The 19,606-nt window shown below is 38.3% G+C and overlaps 1 protein-coding gene across 3 annotated transcripts in view; it reads right to left on the bottom strand.

The window, feature by feature from the left end:
• lrp1b (LDL receptor related protein 1B) overlaps positions 1–19,606 on the bottom strand; it is a 351,436-nt gene that overhangs the window by 140,031 nt on the left and 191,799 nt on the right. For all 3 annotated transcript variants that reach the window (XM_023950578.1, XM_023950576.1, XM_023950577.1), the window contains exons 13-19: positions 19,167–19,356; positions 14,101–14,223; positions 13,636–13,779; positions 10,726–10,851; positions 9,285–9,398; positions 1,547–1,627; positions 1,277–1,447 (exon numbers count right to left, since the gene is read on the bottom strand). In XM_023950578.1, the coding sequence (XP_023806346.1) occupies positions 1,277–1,447; positions 1,547–1,627; positions 9,285–9,398; positions 10,726–10,851; positions 13,636–13,779; positions 14,101–14,223; positions 19,167–19,356 (949 nt within the window). The remainder of the gene's footprint in view (positions 1–1,276; positions 1,448–1,546; positions 1,628–9,284; positions 9,399–10,725; positions 10,852–13,635; positions 13,780–14,100; positions 14,224–19,166; positions 19,357–19,606) is intronic.

The following is a 19,606-nucleotide window of genomic DNA, read 5'->3' as shown; positions in this document are numbered from 1 at the left end:
AATATTGAACAGTTTATCGTCACAGAGAAACGCATTGAAGGATATCAAGATCTTTGCAAAGCACCAGGCTAAAATACAGGGAAAAAAAATCTTCAAAAAACGACGTTTCTTTTGTTCTTCTAACAACAAATAGAAAGCTAAGTCTAAATCAAACAATGCATCAGACACGGGGGACTGGGGAGGTCCCATCAGTGTGCAGTTTGATGAATTGTCTGCACATTCTAGTGACAAGCAAGTGAGCTGTGAGTTCTCTGGGACCTTCCACTAACTCTCTGTGATAATTAGATTAAATGATTTGACTTCCGATGCTCAGAATCCACCGAGCAGAGACCGAAAATAAGGGGGTCCTGTTCAGGCCTCAAAACAAAGGGAATGGTGGAATTTATGCAAATCCACAAAACCTGGAAAAATGAATGATTTGGTTGTCTTACAGTTGAGTCACCTGGACTTATACCCTTCTTGATAAGGTTTGTATTCAGCAGAGTAGCTTTATGAATCTACTTGGATTAATAGCAAAACATTTCAAGAAAGAAGACTGTAAAGCTGCGTTCACACCGAACACGATTCACACATGATATTTGTGATGCCGCACCTTGAGAGACCAGTTTTATTTATTTTGAAGAGCTCTACAAAAGCGTCAGTAATCAAGTCTCCATGTTTGGATTTATGAGATCATTCAGAGACTCTCCCAGTTCGGTGAGCATCGCCATCAGCTGCAGGAGCTGCGTCTGAATGACGGACGCTTTCAGAAGTACTTCTGTCTGTCTGTGACCCAGTTTGAAGACTTTTTGTCCCGCATTAGTCAGAGGAGGGAAAAATAACAGTAAGACTAAAATTTGAGGATCTTTTTATTATATCTTGATAGAAAAAATAAAAATATTAATTTCAGGAGGAGAACAAATGGCAATGTGGATCAGGTTCTCTTCCATGTTGGTTTTGGACTCCACCTGCTGATCCTGTCATCAACGGGTCATAGCCCAAAGCTAGGTCCCTGGTATGTAAACCCAACGCTTCTTCTTTGCCAAATTGCCCTGCAAAACCCAAAATCCACCGCTGCCAGACCGACGAGCAATGCTCAAATTGAACCCTCTGATCATGTCTCTACACAACCTAATATTGAAACTCTGATGTGCAAATCGCGTTTGCCGTGAATACAGAAGAGGTCCATATGCTGTAACTCAACTACACGACATCACCTGGAGGAATGAGAATCGTTTTTGTTCATTGTTTGTTGAATAATTGCATAGCATAATATTGTCCATCAACAGGTCCTTACATGCAGATCCACCTCTGCAGGTTGAGTTCTCATCACTGAAGTCCCCGCAGTCGTTGTCCCCATCACAGGCCCAGTGGCTTGGGATGCAGCGTCCACTGCCACACTGGAACTGGTTGTTGGAGCAGGTCTGGATGCAGCCAGCTTCATCGCTGCCATCCCCGCAGTCATCGTCTGCATAAGAGCAAACACTCATAAAGCATGTGACGGAGCCAAAGCAGCACGCTTGACTCGTGCAGTGTTCGTGTAGTCACGTGATCAGACAACCCTCACCGGAATCGCAGTGCCAGTTGACACTGATGCATCGTCCATTGGAGCAGCTGAACTCGGTGAGAGGCTGGCAGGTGGGAAAGGCTGTGAAAAAGAACCCCCCCTTCACATTAAATGAGCACTTGTAAGTGAACACTTCAACAACCCACATTTACAGCTTGGCAGCCTGACAAGGAAAAAAAAACCATTCTGCACTTGCATCAATACCTGCCAAATCTCCACTATGCCCGTATCAAAGAATATCTATTATCAGTTTTTAGGTTTGTTAATAGTAGAAATAAAAGCTCTTCAGAGTATTTTATTTGTTTATTTCTTTGCACTCGTCATACTTAAGGCATCTTAAATTAGCCCTAAAATATTTAAAAAGTATCTATTAAATGCGTAATGATGGATAAATTCCAACATACTGAGAAACGTTTTTTCATTCCCATGCAGACTTTTTCCTGAGACCTCTAGATAATCTTAATTTCGTTCTCTTTCTGAGTTTTTGCATTGTTGCTGCTATTTTTTTCCCTTTTCCATTGTATTTGTTGTATTTTTAACATTTTTAACAATAGGCATTAACATGTTTAACTGTTACAGGCTTATGTTGGGGTCTCAGAGACGCTGTTAAAATTCAGAATGTGTCACACGATTTTATTTGTCTTTGTCTCAAAATAATTTTTCAGCGACGGTGTGTTTGTCTGTAGCTGTTTGGCATGCTTTTTTTATTCATTTTTTAAGTGCTCATTTTTCTTGACAATGATGTCGACGCTCTTAAGACCCACATACTTTTGTGGAATCCCTGAATTACATAGGGGTCAAACTCAGGCTTGAAAAGGCTGTGATTTGAGGGTTGTATGCAAACCTTTTTAATAGCTCATTGGCTGATATCTGCAGATTCAAATTAGAAAAAGGCATATGCATGATCAGAGTTTTCTTTTCTGCAGTCAAACTAAATCTTTCTACATAGTTTTGGCTCCAACTGAACCAACTTTGACCTACTTATTGAATTATATAGTACTTGTGACAATGACCAATTATCGTACTATTTCTTAGGGATGCCAGAATTTTGGGTTCAAACCAAACTGTTTAGTACACCATTGAACCAAATCGTGGATAAAGTCAATTTGTATTCCTCCAAATTTTTTCATTGAATTACACCAGACCAAGAATGATGAAACTTTTTAAAAAACATTTATTGTGTACATTTTTAGGTTTTTGTTGTTTTTTGTGTATCACCAAACATATTTTAAACCAAACCAAAACCATGACCCAAAAACCGAACTTTGAACAAAATAATTGAAAAGGGGATCGTTACATCCTTTTTTTTTTCTATTCATATATCTGAAAAAACGACGTGAGAAACAGAACCATAAGCTAAAGAGTTTTGTCCCTCTCGGGGTCCCGGGGCTACCGGAGCCTATCCCGGCCAATCGTGGGTGAAGGCAGGGGACATTCTGAAAAGGTCGCCAGTCTGTCGCAGGGCCACAAATCACTCACTCATGCACAGTCACATACACACCTAGGGGACAATTTAGAGTAACCAATTAACCTATGAAGGATGTTTTTGGACGGTGGGAGGAAGCCGGAGTCCCTGGAGAAAACTCACACATGCACGGGGAGAACATGCAAACTCCACACAGGAAGGTTGTGTTAAACCTTTCCAATGTTAAACCATTGGTTTTCTGTTTCAGAACACCAAAATGGTGTTTCCTTTTTGCTGTGAAGCAAGAGCGCTAACCATTCGATGAAATTCATGTTTCAAATAACAAAAGATGTCAATTGCAGAAAGTGACATACTTGGGGGCCCAAAAAATGTAAATATGATCTAAAAGTCAAATTCATTAAAAAAAAAAAAAAGTTTCATCATAAGGTAAGGACAAAACTTACAAGTGCAGAAGTTTTGATTCCAATGACAGCCAAATAAAACTGTAGCAAAACTTACTTTACTGCTGTTTTTCAATTTTTTGACATTGAAATAAAGGCAAGATGAACAATAAATTGTGAGTCAGTAGAAGTAATTGGCGGTCTTTTTATAAAGGTGTCCCTGGTTGTAGGTTGAAAAATGTCGCAAAATTCCTGTTTTGATTACAGCTTTATAGTTAAATGGAACTTTGATTGCTTTTTCTTGTCTGTAACCACAGGTTTTACATTCCCACTCCAGCTTTTGATCAATGCATCTGATAACCCTCAGCATTAAAAACAAGCTTGACCCTGAAAACAGAAAGTAATTTCCTCACAAACATCCTCTATCCACCCACTGCTGTCAGTCATGGACAGATCATAGAGACTGCGTAATTTCTATATTCCAGCAAGAAGCACATTTGTTTCAAATCAGGTTAATCTGTAATGAATTGAGTTTAGTTTTTCCTTCCTTTTTACACAAACACTATTTTTTAGATGTTTTAAAAGATCCCAAAGAAAAGTTTGTTTGTTTTCCCTTTAATACTATTTTTAATTTCACATCAATTATTGTAACCAAAAGAACCACATTTAGTTCTTGAGATACACAAAAAACAACAACATGTACATATAAACAACAAAAATGAACTAGAAGAAGCTGCATTTGCAGAAGAAAATGCAGGGTTGAATGCTGCATTGGTGAATGAAAATGAAACTTAAAGGGTAAAAATTGGCTTAATAAATAAATGACCAACGTTGACCATAAATAAAGAGAAAACAGCACAATAACAAAAAAGATATTTTTGTGAAAAATGCTAGAGCTGGGTATCGAACCAACGAGCTTCTGCACCAAGGATTCCCCATGTATTCCAATGGAGGCAAAAATCCTAGAAATTCTGGAATATCTTGAAAAGTTCAAGCATTTGAAGGACCAAACATCATGGCTGGAAAGAGCTGAAAGAGCTGAACATTTGAATGGTTGAATGTTTAAAATAGCTGAAAAATTGTAGAAGTTAAGCGCCAAAACATGGCAGAAGATACTATAATAAAGAAAGAGAAACAGGAAAACAATGGATTGAATGCTTTGTAGCATTCAACCAATCAATGCAATTTTAAATTGAATGAATTAAAATAATGTCATTTATTTTGAGTGGAAAACACCATGGAACACGGAAACACTGGATATATTTATTACCGTATTTTCCGGACTATAAGTTGCTCCGGAGTATAAGTCGCACCAGCCCAAAAATGCATTATAAAGTAGAAAAAAACACAGATAAGTCGCACTGGACTATAAGTCGCATTTTGACGGGAAATTTATTTGACAAAATCTGAGACCAAGATATAATAAATTGCACAAACTCATATGACACAATCATAGCAGACTGTTTATCTCATAATTTCACAGTAATTCTTTCTCAAACTTATTTATTTATTCCTTTCATGAAGCATCATTGGCCAACTAATACTCTGTTTTCATCCTGTTTTTGTAGAAACAGTTGTCATTTTTATTGCATTTCTGAATCTATGAAATCATTGGAAAATAGAATATTATGTTGTTAGCCTTCAAGATCTTATTGTAAAAAAAGGTTTTCTGATTCTCTGAGTCACTTAACATACTCTTAACACTTACCATACCTCATACATCAAATTTAGCCAGGAACATCATCTCTGTTCCTCACAAATGAACATAACAGGAAGGTTAACAATGTATTTATTTCAATTTATTTCTAATATAAGTCGCTGCGGAGTAAAAGTCGCACCCCCTGCCAAACTATGAAAAAAAGGGCGACTTATAGTCCGGAAAATACGGTATAAACAAATGAAATCAACAAGAAAAATAAGTAATGTAAAGGTGTGAAGATATACAGTGGAGAATAAAGTTGAAAAAAGCAGCATGAAATAAAGAGGTACAGTTTATTCTAATCAATTCTAAGGCAAACATGATAAGGCCTTAAAAAAAGTCAAAATCTATAAAGCCCCTCAGTGCATAAGGCGGTGAAAGAAACCTTAACCCTATCCGCTGTGTTTTAGGAGCTGAAGAGATTGTCAGGATTGACATTTTCATTCTCATCACATGCCAGTAGTTTGAGAAGACTGTATACAGGATTCCTGAAGCTTTATTGACTTCCATAAGAAATTCAAGTCTACATTTGAATTGATTTGCTGGCATCCGCTGCCGTTGTCAGGAATGCTCTGGGCTCTGTCGAGGAGATATATTGTGTCTCCATCATACAAGAGTCGGGCAATATTTCCCCTTAAATATGTTAGGCCTCTCTGAGAGGCACATGGCTGCCCGGAATTTACCGGTTAAGAATAAAGCATACATAAGTAATGAGAGCTTCGAGTAAACACTGAGCACTGCTAAAAAACCAATTGCTGGCATCCATAAATAACGATAGCTTCCAGAAAACAGCCCAACACAAGAAATTGTGTGACAACGACTAAACTGCTGACAAACAAAATCCAAATTAGCATCAATCTCTAAGGCGGCTTCCACTCAGCTTCAGGTGCTCCAAAACCCACAGTAGCGCCGCTGAAGCTAAGTGAGCTGCCAGGGCTGCACAGCAGAGCGCCGGCGAGGGGGCCACGCCTGAGGAAGCCCAGACAACGGTACGGAAGAGAATATGTAGTGCTGCACAGCTTGATTATGATTGAATGAAGCCGAGCATGAACTTTAATTACTGCTTACACCCCGGCTGTTTGTGACTACGTATTCAAGCGGCTTAGGACACACAAAGGGAGGCTGAGGCGATACAGAACCGCGCAGCATTTGGCAAACATCAATCACCGTTAAAGGCTGACTGAATACAAATAGTGATTAAAGGGGGATCTTAAAACCTTTGCCTCATCCCTTAAATGCACGCTGTTAATTCATCTCCTTTAACTTCAGAGTTGAAAACTTCCTTTCTAATTCCAAACGCTCTTTCTCCCATAAAAGTGAGGCATCTTCAAAGAAATCCGGAAAGCTCTGTCCACCATTTGTTATGATACGTATACATACTTTTTTATTTTTCCCCATGAATGTTTTTAAAGATTCATTTAAAGTGCCGTCTGCAACTTTTTGACCAACTGTAGCTGACAGATTGTGTAATCTCTCAAACACAACAAACTACAGTACAAAAGTGTCTCTCTTCCTCATCATCGCTCATTTAAGCCGCTGCTATGAATGTGGTTTATTCCAGATTCAAAGGGCTCATCATTAACAATTCAGTTTTCAAAGACTCCCAACTGAACATAGGAAACCTTAGGAAAATGACAAAGATAAGCAGATGTTAGCGGCGCTTCTTCTAAAGACAGGAATGTAAATAGCTGCCAAAGTTGTATTTAAATACAATGTTTTATCCATGCAGACATGGGGGGTTTAGAGGACAAAGCTTCTGCACCACTTTCAGGACAAAGACAGCTTCATAACCACCAAATGTTCAGGATTCAGCTTAAAGTAAGTCACAGCATGATTTGCCTGCTGGGAGGGTTGGGGTGAAAAGCCTGAGCACCAGATACTGACTTGGAACTGTGAAAATTCTCAAATAAGAGAGATTTGGATTTATACTAAAATGGTACTGCACAGGTTGGTTTGCCATCATTTGGGTCTGAGGTTGTCAGCTGTCATGACTCTTGGATCTCTAGTCATTTTTATTCTTTTTTGCTCATGTTCTGATTAATAGCGGCTATATAGCTCCGTTGGTTAACCTCTTAACCCCTGAACTTATGAGGAAAAAAATGTTTTCGTATTAAAGTAGATGCTAAATTAAGTTGAGATTGTAAATTTGACCATAGCATATAGAAACAGATATAATTTTAGGTTTGTTGCTAATCGGCGACAGCAAGCATCCATACGAAGTACTAAAAGACTTTAATTCACGCAAAGTATTTATTTAGAAAATAAATGATAAACCACTACCAATAAGTTAAAAAAAAAAACATTCTAAAAAAATACCTTAGTGAAATTGTGGTTTCAATGCAGAAAGTGTGCGTTGCTTCAGTCTACTTGTTATATGCAGTAAAGCAGTTGTTTTTGGGTGGGCATGGATGAATGCTGGCTATGAGGCTGGCTCTTGCACAGTGAGGATCCACTGGATTCCTTTTTTTCCTGCAGCTTTTTCAGTATAATCCAACTTTTTATTTATTTTAATTTTGACTTCTATCTTTTTTATTTAATTTTCTTAACAGAGTTAATTGCTACAGAAAAAACAAAAACTGTCAAATTAACTTTAAAAGTCAAGAAGAAAATTGCTCTTGGGTTCTTTATACTTAAAGTCCAATAAATGCATTGGTTTAAAATATTCTATTTCAGATGCTAAAAAGGTTCTGTCTCCAAAGCGGACTTTCCACCATCATCAGGCGGACAACAGAGTGAATGTTGTGTAACTTTATTGGTTGGTAAATAACAAGGATTTTGTTTACCCCAACTCTTTGCTAATCCTAATCCAAGTTTAGCATGCTGGCAATGAAACACAGTCACTATGGTCAATGAAATTTGCCAGCTCTCATTCAAGCAACCAATATTTGACAGAAAGCTGAGTTCAGACGGAAGGGAATGGTGTCAGTCGTCAGAGAACTGAAGACTTGAAACTGTTGCCTCAACACATGGAACATGAAAAACCAGCAAACCTCGAAAAGGTTGCCATACAGAAAGAAAAACAGGATGACAAAACCAAAATGAAAAGAAAATAATTAATTTAAGTTTGTTAAAATGTGTCTTTTTTATCTGAGTGGATATGTCACAAAGCATATTACAGTCTCAACATTTCACTTCTGTTGTTGTTTTGAGAGGCAAATATGAGTCGGTGAGAAATGTAAATGAAAGCATTTATTTTCATTCACATAGTTCATGGCCATCAGACGCAGACTAATTTGCCGCTAAATTAAAGCAGAAATTCCTCATTCCACTGAAAGGGAGAAACCAATAAAAAGTTGCCAGCAAAATACAATTATGTCACTAATGAAGCCTGCAACCATAAAACAACTGAATTGTATTTTTTTCCTCCAAATAAAAAAAGAAGCTATTTTTGGACATTAAACTGAAGGTTGGTCTTGTTCCCGGATTGGGATGCTCATAGCCAAGTCTGTACTTTCTGCTGAATCACACCAGGTTCTGCCTCAGAAACCAATGGAAAACCAATCAAGACATCCATCCTATGTTGCTTGTCACACCAGGAAATGTTATTTTATACTACAAACAAGGTATCTGAAACTCCTAGATCAACAAAGTGGTTTGTTGTAAACTGAAGAGGATGTGGACGGCAAAAGGTTGGAGCCATAAATAAAGATGATGCAGCACAAAGGTATTATAAATCATTTAGTGGGACTGGGTGGTTGTTTGTGTCTGTACCAACTATCCAGGTAATCCATCTATCGGCTGGCATATAACCAAACCTTTGGTGACATCAAAAAACCCAACAAATAACACAATTTAATGAATGCTAATAAAATCTGAAAGGATGGATAGAAAAAGGACTGTAAGAGCAGTAATAGTAGCAGACATGCAAATATCTGTTGAATCAGTCTCTCAATTTCTATCATTTCAGCCACACTATTATTAACTCAACTATTCGTGAGCTTAAAATTTACATTTTGTTGCTGTTTGTCATGCAGAATGAATGAATCAGTCTAGAAAGGATACTAGGATCTTTTCCAGAGTGTGTAGTGCTGGTTTTGACGTGTTGCCCGGTGACACATTCCATGGATGAAGGGGGTAAATCTACAGTTTGGTTTAAGCCGCAGTAGAAGGCCTGACAGATTTATCTATGATGGCTCCGAGTGCACAACGGTCAAGTGTGAGGCGCAAACTAGCTGTTCCCTGGTCCAGTTTGTGACACTTGAATGGCATGTGGCGAATATCAATATGACTTACTGCATGTTATTTCATCAGACATATCCCCACAGTCATCCTCGCGGTCGCAGCTCCAGCCTCGAGGAATACAGCGTCCGTTTTGGCAGGAAAACTGATCGGCTTGACAGGGCCGGGCTGGAAGAGAGAGGGGAAAAAAAGAGAGGCCACTTAATTCAATCGCACCTGCATAAGTCAATGCTAGACGGCACAACAACCCTAATGTTCACTAAATCACCAAAGTGTCAATGTCTGGCCGGTGCAGACGCTTTATCACTCAATCATACAGCAGAGCACAGCAGGTCAGGGAGATGCAGGAAATGTGCTCCTGCCGCCGCTGCTTGATGGGTCGTCAGTCACATGCTGGTGGTGAAGCACATGACAGCACACAAGTCATGTCTTGCTGATGCAGGATATGCACGCCAATCTTCCGGTGTGGGAACATTCATCATCTGCTGGCTAATGCTCACTGATTGATCCGCTGAGGATAAAAAGCTCTCAAGAGGCCCCATTGAGAACGGGGAGACAATGTGGAACGCCAGGAGTGTTCCTGACAGAGCTGCCGCTCTCAGGTACCACAACTCTTTGATTCTATAGAGGACTCTCACACAATGAGACTGATTGTGCTGCTCTAAAGCTTCCAGGGAGCCTCAGATTATAACGACGACGGCTACCTTGACAACACCTGACACCTCAAGATGAATAAAGCCCTCCTGAGGTGAGAACATTTTATCAAACGATGACAGTGAGAAAAGGTTTTATGCCTCCCTGAGCAGATGAAAAGGCTGCTTGATCTCACAATCTATACAGCTTGATGAGGTAAAATTAATGAAAAAGTGCATCAGTCTTCTGAGTAACGGAAAATCAACCAAATGATTTTGTCTTGAGATATCTTTTGTCTTCTGGATCATGGACTCAGACAATTATTCTTCAACGCTCCCTTAAAATATTGGTAATGGTTGCTTTTGTAAAAATATTTTTTTCAGCTATGTGTGGGACTCCTATTAAAGGGTACTGTATGTTCTAGACCTCTACTTGAGAAGGTGGGGGTTCATATAACAGACTTTATATGAAGGACATGTATTAAGGGAGGGGCTACAAAGCTTTTCAAAACAGGAACAATGAAAGACTACAGCAAAGACAGAAGCTTAGGAGAATACTTTGTCAAATTTACACAACATGTTTTATAAGGCATTAAGTCTAATTTATTTAATATGGTATTTAAAATATATATAATTCAATTTTTACACTTTCATCGATATATTCACTAATTTTGTGTTTTAAATGTCAACGAGGGATGACAGCAGGATTTGCTTTTAAGATAGAACTTACGGATTGTTTCTGAAGTCAAAAATGTCCAAATCAGGCTCAACTTTGATGAAGCCAAAGGGGATTCACCTGTTGAGTCGTTACATGAATACCTTTCTGGAGAAAATGTGAGCTCAGAGAGGGGCGGTGCACTAACCTGAGCAGGTGGCATTGGCCTCGTCTTCGTTGTTCCCGCAGTCATTGGCTCCATCGCACAGCCACCTCTTCGGAATGCAGCGGTTGTTGCTGCATTTGAACTGGTCAGCGGGACAGGTGTGATTGTCTAAAAATGATTGCAAAGTTTGTCAGAGGTCTTTAGTAATTACACTTTACTGAACAATGGAAAACAGATTGAAAGAATGTGGCTAACTGTACAAAAAAAACTGCAAAATACTATGCAATTAGGTACCATTTAACTTGGAAACACAAGTTAGGCTAGGATATTGCAGTAGAATATTTGTCAAAAAGGAAAAGTGTTGCATGAGTCTTACACGCTTGTATCCCAAAAGCTGTTTTGTTTTTTTTATCCTCAAACTATTTTCCTCAAAAAAATAACTAAAAAAGTCCAGTAAAGTTGAAGACAGAAAACAGATAGGTTTGAGACATGTTCGAGTTGGAAATGCAGCTTTTGAGGCAAAACACCCTTAGGTCACAAACACTCTGCCCAAGGCAGAGTTCAATATCAGTTTTTAAGTGTCTATCAGTCAGATGCCTCCATCAGAAGAATATTAATGAATTATGCCATTAAGGGCTTCAAAACCTCAACGGAACTGTTTTTTTCATGATCATCTAATATGCTGATGACACTTGTGTCTCTCTGAAAGGGATAAACAAAAGTCCAGAAATCACAATAATGTAATAGCACAAATCCCCTCCAACTCATTCCCTTTTCATGCCCTTTTTTACTGCTTAGTTTTTGATATACGTGAACTCGGGTTGCGGGGCTGTCAATTTCCCTAAATCAATTATACAGACATTTTTCTTGTAACTCTGAAAAGCAATCGTAATGCAAGAAGAATGTGTTAAAATAATAAACACCCCTTCTGAAGAGAGCCAGAAACTAAACTCTCTGATCCGTAGACTTTAAGGACATAAAACATGTTTCTACTCATTTCAGAATCCCAATTACTAGCAAGCCCAGGTTGTAGATTCCAACAGACATTAGTGAGTCTTATCTTTAAGATTAAGCACTAATTTTCACATGTTGGGATACAGTGATCCCTAGCTATAACGCCGTTTACATTTCACGGTTTCGCTACTTCACGGATTTGCATCGTGCATTGTGTTCTGCATTCTGATTGGCTAAAAATACACTCCGCATCTTCCCTACCTGTGCGTCAATAACGTTGCAGTTTAATATGTACACGTACGTAAAACAGCTTGCCAAATTTAAATTACGTACGTGCAAATTCTCTAGCAATTTGGAGTTTCTCTAAAACCCATAGAAAAAGAGCGACAACTGCCTATCACTATGCTCTTCTCCCGAACAAACACAGCTGCACCGCGGGCTTCAAAAGAAGAAAACACTGCAGAGCGGAGTCAAGATGCAGCGGCTCAGTCTGAAGATCAGTGAAATACACCTGAGTACCACTCTACTTTGTATTTTTTTCATAATCATTCTAAATTTTCTCCCGTTTAATCAAATTACTCAGGTCACAGTGGGCGGGGCTAATCTCCGCAATTTGAAGCCTTCTGTTCATATTGATGATTAAAATTATTATTTGACAGTACAGTACAGAATTTATTTGTTGGAAAAAAACGTTTCTAAAGTACTTTGATTTGTGAAACAAATGCTAGAGCCTGTAAAATGGTCTGTTCTTTCTTTTCAATGTATGATAGAGCATTTAATTTTATAAAAAGTGTAAAAAAAAATAAAGGTTTCTACTTCACGGATTTTGCCTATCAAGGGTTCTTTTTGGAACGTAACCCCCGCGAAAAACAAGGGTTTACTGTATTCCAAATGTGCAAATTTAATAGAATTGCTTAGATAATTTAACACAAGCTAGCATAGCCGAGTAAGATGCTACACTTTTTATGTCAGCTCATAAAATAATTTGTTGATTGATATATTTATGTGTCACTTATCATTTAGAAGCAGGTGAAACAAACCAAAGCAGCAAAAAACACTTGTCAAGACTAGGAAATAAAATTTAGGGTATGTGAATACTTTTGCACATCAGTGAAAGGAAGGAACGAAGGGAAGGAAAAGCTGTTGTTGCTTCTATAATTATTTAATTTATTTGGTTGTTAGTGTCCAGATTTAAAATTAACTTCCAAATTAAGGTAACACTCAGTCTCATTAAAGCTATGACCTATGTGTAAATTTGCAGTTACCGTTTTTATTTTCCTCTCATCAATTCCACATCAGTTCCCATCACTGAACACTAAAAACCTCACTACATAAATTAGCAAAATCCCATTTTTTTCAATGACCTAAAAATTTGAGGATGAATCTCAAGACAGTTTCAATGGTGTTGTGTCAGGAGGACCTCTGTAAGATGCTGCAGAGGAGTAATGAGCTGAAGCCAACGCTTTGGATAAATCAAGCCTGTAATCATCTTGTTTCTTGTCACAGATGTTGCCTGTGTCAAGTTGAATCAATTCTGATTTGTGAGACTGGACAAAGGTATAATCCTGTTATCGATACCAAACTGCAAAACCAACTGTAGATTGCAACTTTCACTTTGATGCTTTCTTTGGAAGCCTTTAGTTCTTAAATAAGGTTGGCGGCTGGTCTTGTACCACATTGTGATACAAAAAAATCTATTTCTGCTTTTTTCTTATCATGTTCAGCAAAAACGTCCAGTGTATTTTTTTTTGAAAATGTACAATCTGAACCCATGTGCATTTAAGTCAAGTTCAGCAAAGGCAAAATTAAAAATAAAAAAAAACGACACCGGCATGCTTTACTTCTCTATTTTCATGACATTTAGGAACATAGAAGCATACAGCAGGGTAGATTTAACCGTAAAAACATGGCGCACGGCTGTGCTTCGGCCCGTTCACATATGCTGTGATCTCATGCTCGTATGCAGAGAGGTGCCTGCAGGCTAATCAAGGTCCTCACAGCAGATGTGTCTCTCCTCATCACTTCCATCCAGACAATCATCGTCACCGTCACACTTCCACACGCTCCGAATGCAGCGCTGATTGTGACACTGGAACTCATCGCTTTTACACCGCTGTGGCTCCAAACTGCTGCTGGAAGCTTCTGGGGAGAAACATTCAACAGGGGACTCTGTGACGTATGTGTTCTCCACAAATTATTGGCATCACTTTAATAGCAGGCAAATCAAGTTAATAATGTTTCATAACCCCAAAGACTGTGTTATGACTGGGATGTAACTTTGATTTAAGAAGGTCCACTGGGATCATTTTCCACCAGCGTGCATTTGTTTATTAGCAGATTTGCATGAGCGGGAAATAAGCGAGGCCCTGTTTGATCTTTGTCCCTCAGGACCAAGATAAGACTGCAGAACTGGTAGAAGATGATCTGAAGCCTTTTGTTCCATCTGATTCATTAATGTCCTACCTGCACAGGTGACATTGTTCTTCTCCAAAACCTGGTTGTCAGCACAGGCGCAAACTCTGCCTCCTGGGATGGCAAGGCAGAGGGTAGCGCAGCCTCCATAATTCACGCTGCATGCGTTGTCACCTGCAGAGATGCATTGCAAATACAAGAAGAAGTGTTGTTTTTTTATTTTTTAATTAGCCTGAACATTTCTATCTTGAGTTAAACTGGAACACGACCATGCTGCTCCGACATTATTTTAAACCCTGCAGAAGTAAATCCTCTATGACTGTGATTCCGTGACTTCGGGACTTGTCCATGCAGGGAGCAAAAGTTCTGTGACTACATGTCAGGTGAATTACAGGGGAGAAGACTGTGGACATTATTATCATTCTTTCAGGATAATTTGTCCTCCTGAGCAGAACCAACATTCTCCAATACTAAAAAGTCATATTTTAAGTTAAGGCATAAGACACCTTGTCACTTTCATTTAATACTCAGAGCAACGGCAGCGCCTGAGCCAATGAGATAAAGCTTAGGGCTTTGGAAGGCCAAATTAATCTGTTCTATTCTGTAAAGAACAGAGAACTGTCCATCGCGTACTTTGAAGTACACTTTGGTGACAGCAGGCAACTTTGTTCTGGTGAAGGCACTTCACTGCTTTTTGTTTTAAAATTAGTGTCAACAAATGTTACAGTTGTCAGAATTAAAAAAAGGTTTTGAGCAAGACAACATTCAAATTCAATCCTTATTAGCAGATCGGCAGGAATTCATCAGAAATTCATGTGGGTGGAACCAATGACTTATATTGCTAGAGGAAACACGCCCGCTTGGGAAGCCTGGCCAGTGGTGGCAAAACGCGACGCCATCTTGGTGAGGTCTTCGGCACCCACACGACAATGCTTTCAATACCCTTAGTGGCATCTACGTAGCTTTTATTTATATATATATATATATATATATATATATATATATATATATATATATATATATATATATGTTAAATAAGAGAAACAGTCAGCCTTAAAGGCTCAAACTTTAATGAAAAATGCAATGTTGCAGGACTTCTTACAAATACGGTAATAAAAATAATATGTAAACATTTAGAAGTTTTAGACCTCTTTGACATGTAATTTAAATTATTTAAAAAAGCCCAACAATAAGTCAATAATAATAATAATAATCATAAATTATTAGTAGGTCAATTATAATAACAATAAATAATAACAATAAATAAATAATAAGTCAATAATAAATAATCGTATTTAAAAAATTGGTTGTTGGTTCCGGGGTTAAGGCAGGACGCGTGGTCGCGGCTCTCTGCGGATACTATCTTCAAATTACTTAAGAAGTTGATTTTCTCCAAAAAGAGAGCTGACCATGCCCCCGAAGAAACCCCAGGAATATGAAGAGCTCAAAAAATCTATTGACATTATTCAAGAAACGCTGAAAAGTTTTATGGATCAAGTGTCGGCTAAACTAACGCCACTCTGGGAGATGATGGAAGAGTTCCGAAGATTTCGGGCTCAAAACGAGCAGGGAGAAAACCGGGTCGAGATTCTGGAGAAAAGACTGGACGATGTGGAACAGCAAGTAAGGATGAATAATGTCATTCTCACTGGAGTACCAATCAAGCCTCGAGCGAAGCTGAATTCAGCTGGAGCTAGCGCTGCTAATGCTAGCGCTAGCGTAGCTAGCAGTGCTAATACGGAGATCGACGCGTCGCTGGAGCAGCAAATACATTCATTTCTCACATCTAAAGGGATTTCCCTGGATCTCAATACCATCGAGACCTGCCACCTGCTCCCCAGGAGAAAGGAGACGGATAAACCAGCGATCCTCATCAGGTTTGTGAATCACAAACACAAGCTAGCTCTGATGAATCAACGCAAAAACCTGAAAGGTTCGGCTGCTTATCTGAACGACCATCTGACCAGGAGGAATGCTGAAATCTCAAAACATGCACGGCTTCTCAGGAAGCGTAAGCAGATTGAGAACACTTGGGTTAAAGGCTGCAGGATTTACGTCAAACCGCTCGGTCCAGAGGACCGCACCAAGGTTATGGTTGTGAACACCATGAAGGACTTTGAGAAGTGTTTGATCACGGTCGTCTGAAACAACGTGGAGTAATAAATCAAAGAGCCAAATAATTTCAAGAAATATGACACCTGGAATCTTCACTTTCTCCATAAGTCTGACGTCACCTGAATAACAGCAGAGAGTTCTGACCTGCAGACAATTTGACCTCAACTTTCACCGCAGCTGATATCAGCTGAAGAAGGATATGGACCTGAATCTAATGTCTGCAGACATTATATCGAAGAGAACTATAAACTGTTTTGAACCCAGAAGATCAGCTTTTATCAGTAAAAGAAGAAATACCAACCTTGGACAATCGACAGATTGTGGACCCTTTTAATTTTTTTCCTTACAGCATTACCTTATTATAAAAAAAAAAAAGAAAAAAAAAAAATTAAAAAAGTAAAACAAATGATTAATCACTTATTGAAAATTGTTAAATTGATTGACTTTTGATGATATTACTTCACTAGCTCCTAAAATTGATAAAATGATTCAAAAATCTTTCCTAATGTAGCATAATTTTGCACATGTTTTTAACTTTTGATACTTGATGAAATTTTGCTATGATAACTCCTGAAACAGTGTTGTGTCTATTTTACTGGTATAGTATTATGTTTTAAAGCATATGAATGACTTTTAAAAGTAACATAATTTGCATATATTTCAGATGCTGCATTTGCCATGTTGATTTCTAAAGTTATTTTTGACGTAGTACTTAAGTAATTTCATCTTTGGCACGTGCTTTATTGATACCTTATGATTCTTAATTCTGTCTGATAAAACCTAGGAACCGGATATTGATAAATCATGTAATAAAATGGTTATAGTATAACGGGGTGGGATTATATAAGTTCGCTTCTTTCCACTCCCTTTCAAGCAATTTTTATTAATTATGTCTAATTATCCTAAGTTTGATTAGTTACTGTATGAATGTATAACTGATGATTATATTGCTTTTGTGTGTATTACTCCTATTTGATTGCTTGAAATAAACCATTTCAAATCAAATCAAATCAAAAATAAATAATAATAAATTAAATAATAATAAATAAATAATAAGTCAACAAAAAGTCCAAAAGTTAACAACAGATTTACCCTAAAAAAATAAAAAATAAAACAATAGATTTACCCTAAAAAAATAATAATAATTAAAACAATAGATTTACCCTACTGATTCATGTGAGCGATGAATTTTTATAACACAGCTGCTATGGTTCTGGGTTTCAAGCCAACAGTCTGACCAGTCTTATCAAAATGTGTTTCCACAAAATGTTTTGAACATAGCCAGACTGTATCGCTAGTTGGTACCACAGTGATCCATCTGGGTTAGCTTTTGTGATAGCTAAGTCCCACTTTTTCTTTAAGTCTGAATCCTTTGGAAACCTGCAAGAAAAGTTTTTTCACTGAGTCAGAAATTAATAAATCTATATTACTATAACAGCCTAGTCCAATTATACTGTATATAGGTTAAACAAAATAAAGTTTATATTTCTGTCGACAGCAAATTATACGTACATCATGCAGCATGTTGATAATAGCCCTGCAGCATTATGCATGTCAACATGTGTACTATTAATGCAGCCTCTGCAGCATTAAAAGAAAATAATTATAGTACTTACCTGTGAAATGTAATGCCTTCCTCCTTTGTGGACTCATTTCTCCAATTTTGGCAGTTGAAACCCGCACAATGAAGTGGCATTTTGCAAAAAATGTGTTCACATGCATGTACTGCAGCAGTGACCTGACCTCACCAAGATGGTGGGGCTCTCTTCCCATGAGGAACCACGTGATGTCTCCTCTAGCGATATAACTCATTGGGTGGAACAGCTGGTGTGTTGCAACACTGAACCCCACTTCCTGTTACACATCTGCCACTAGCTTAGAGCTCTTCCCACCCCCAAGCTAACATTAGCAGTGCTATCGGATATCGGACCTAACCAGCCGTACAGTTTGGATCCAGATGCCAGCCTAGATGAGTCTAACCTAGATGGATCTAAAGGACGTGTCACACAGCCACTGTTTGATAATTTTACACGGAAGGAAATTGTTTATACATAAATATACAAGTAAAAAGTATCTTTACATGAAATTTACAATTTTTCTTTACCAATGAACCACATTAAAACCATGGAAGAAGTACAAATAAACCCCACATAGAATAAATAAAAAAACGTAGAGCGTGAACCGGGTAATCATTGGGCCGTTTAAATGCCATTCATTAGTAATTCCTGCACCTTGTAATTTTTATATCATGTTTGCGACATATACGCAAAAGTTATGCATTTGTGACATATGTGTGAAAGTCCATTAGAGATGTGGAATGATCGTGGAAAGCCACAAATTTAAAAAAAATCACAATTGCATAAGATTAATAAATAAGTATACACTAGGTAGAATACGGGTAAACTACGTAAATCTCAACCAACCCAATATTTTGAAAAGCTCAAAACCGAATTCACAGAAAAACCTGTTGGCTGAAGTCCGCGACGCACATTTGCGCACGACAACGAATGATGAACACAACAGTCCCCTAATGAGTGTATCACGAAAGACCGAGATTTCATACGTGGAAAATATGCAAAAGTAGTGCCTGTGTGACACGTTCTCAATCAGCTACAACTTTTCTACATCACAAATCTTTTTCAAACTTTATTTTTGGGCTGCTCCTGGTTATTAAGGATTTGAATAGAGAAATATTAATAAATAAACTTTTGAGCTGAATTTTCTTAGTACATGTCCTCCGTCATAAGGAAAATCTCACAAGAACATGTTAAGCACACCAAAAACAACGGTCAGACTGGGTCTACACTGTCAGCTGCACTACTTCTCTATTCTTGTAAATGTAAAACTCTGCATTTGTGCCACTTTAGAGAAGATACCCCCCCCCATCACAGCATTTTACCCACAGGAATGTCCTGTTTCGAATCAGCCCCTTTCTCCACTAAAGAAGCAATTCAAGGGACAGCACTTCCAAACGAGGACTGAATGAAGAAAAGGCAGCCAACCTTGCTGACTCTGTGCATCGTAGACACGCAGCCCAAACAGTGGAGGTCTCTCGCTCCGCAGCAAAGTGACATCGCCCGTGGACAAGTCCAGCTGAAATACTGAAGCGTTCATGTACTCGGTCCAAAAGATGAAATCACCGTAATGAGAGATTCCAAACGGATGGTTCAGCTCTTTTCCTCTGTACACCACCTGCAACAGGAAGGAACATGGTCTCTAATCAAAGATGAGCGGAGAACTTCAGAGGCACTGTCTGCGACAGCAGAATCTATCATCTCTAACAGGCTTGGATATTATTCAGAGTATGATGAATGTTATACAATTTCTTTGTGTTTCTTTGTGTCCATGCAGAGCCGCCTGCTTGTAATAATGTTTGCTGCACACTTGACAATGATAAAAGAGCATTAACAAATATTTCATTAGCGTGATTCGCCACTGCGAG

The sequence above is a fragment of the Oryzias latipes genome, chromosome 21 (assembly GCF_002234675.1).
Source record: "Oryzias latipes chromosome 21, ASM223467v1".
In the NCBI taxonomy this organism is placed as follows: domain Eukaryota; kingdom Metazoa; phylum Chordata; class Actinopteri; order Beloniformes; family Adrianichthyidae; genus Oryzias; species Oryzias latipes.
The sequence above is the reverse complement of the archived record's forward strand: the minus strand, read 5'-3'. Positions and strand labels throughout refer to the sequence as shown.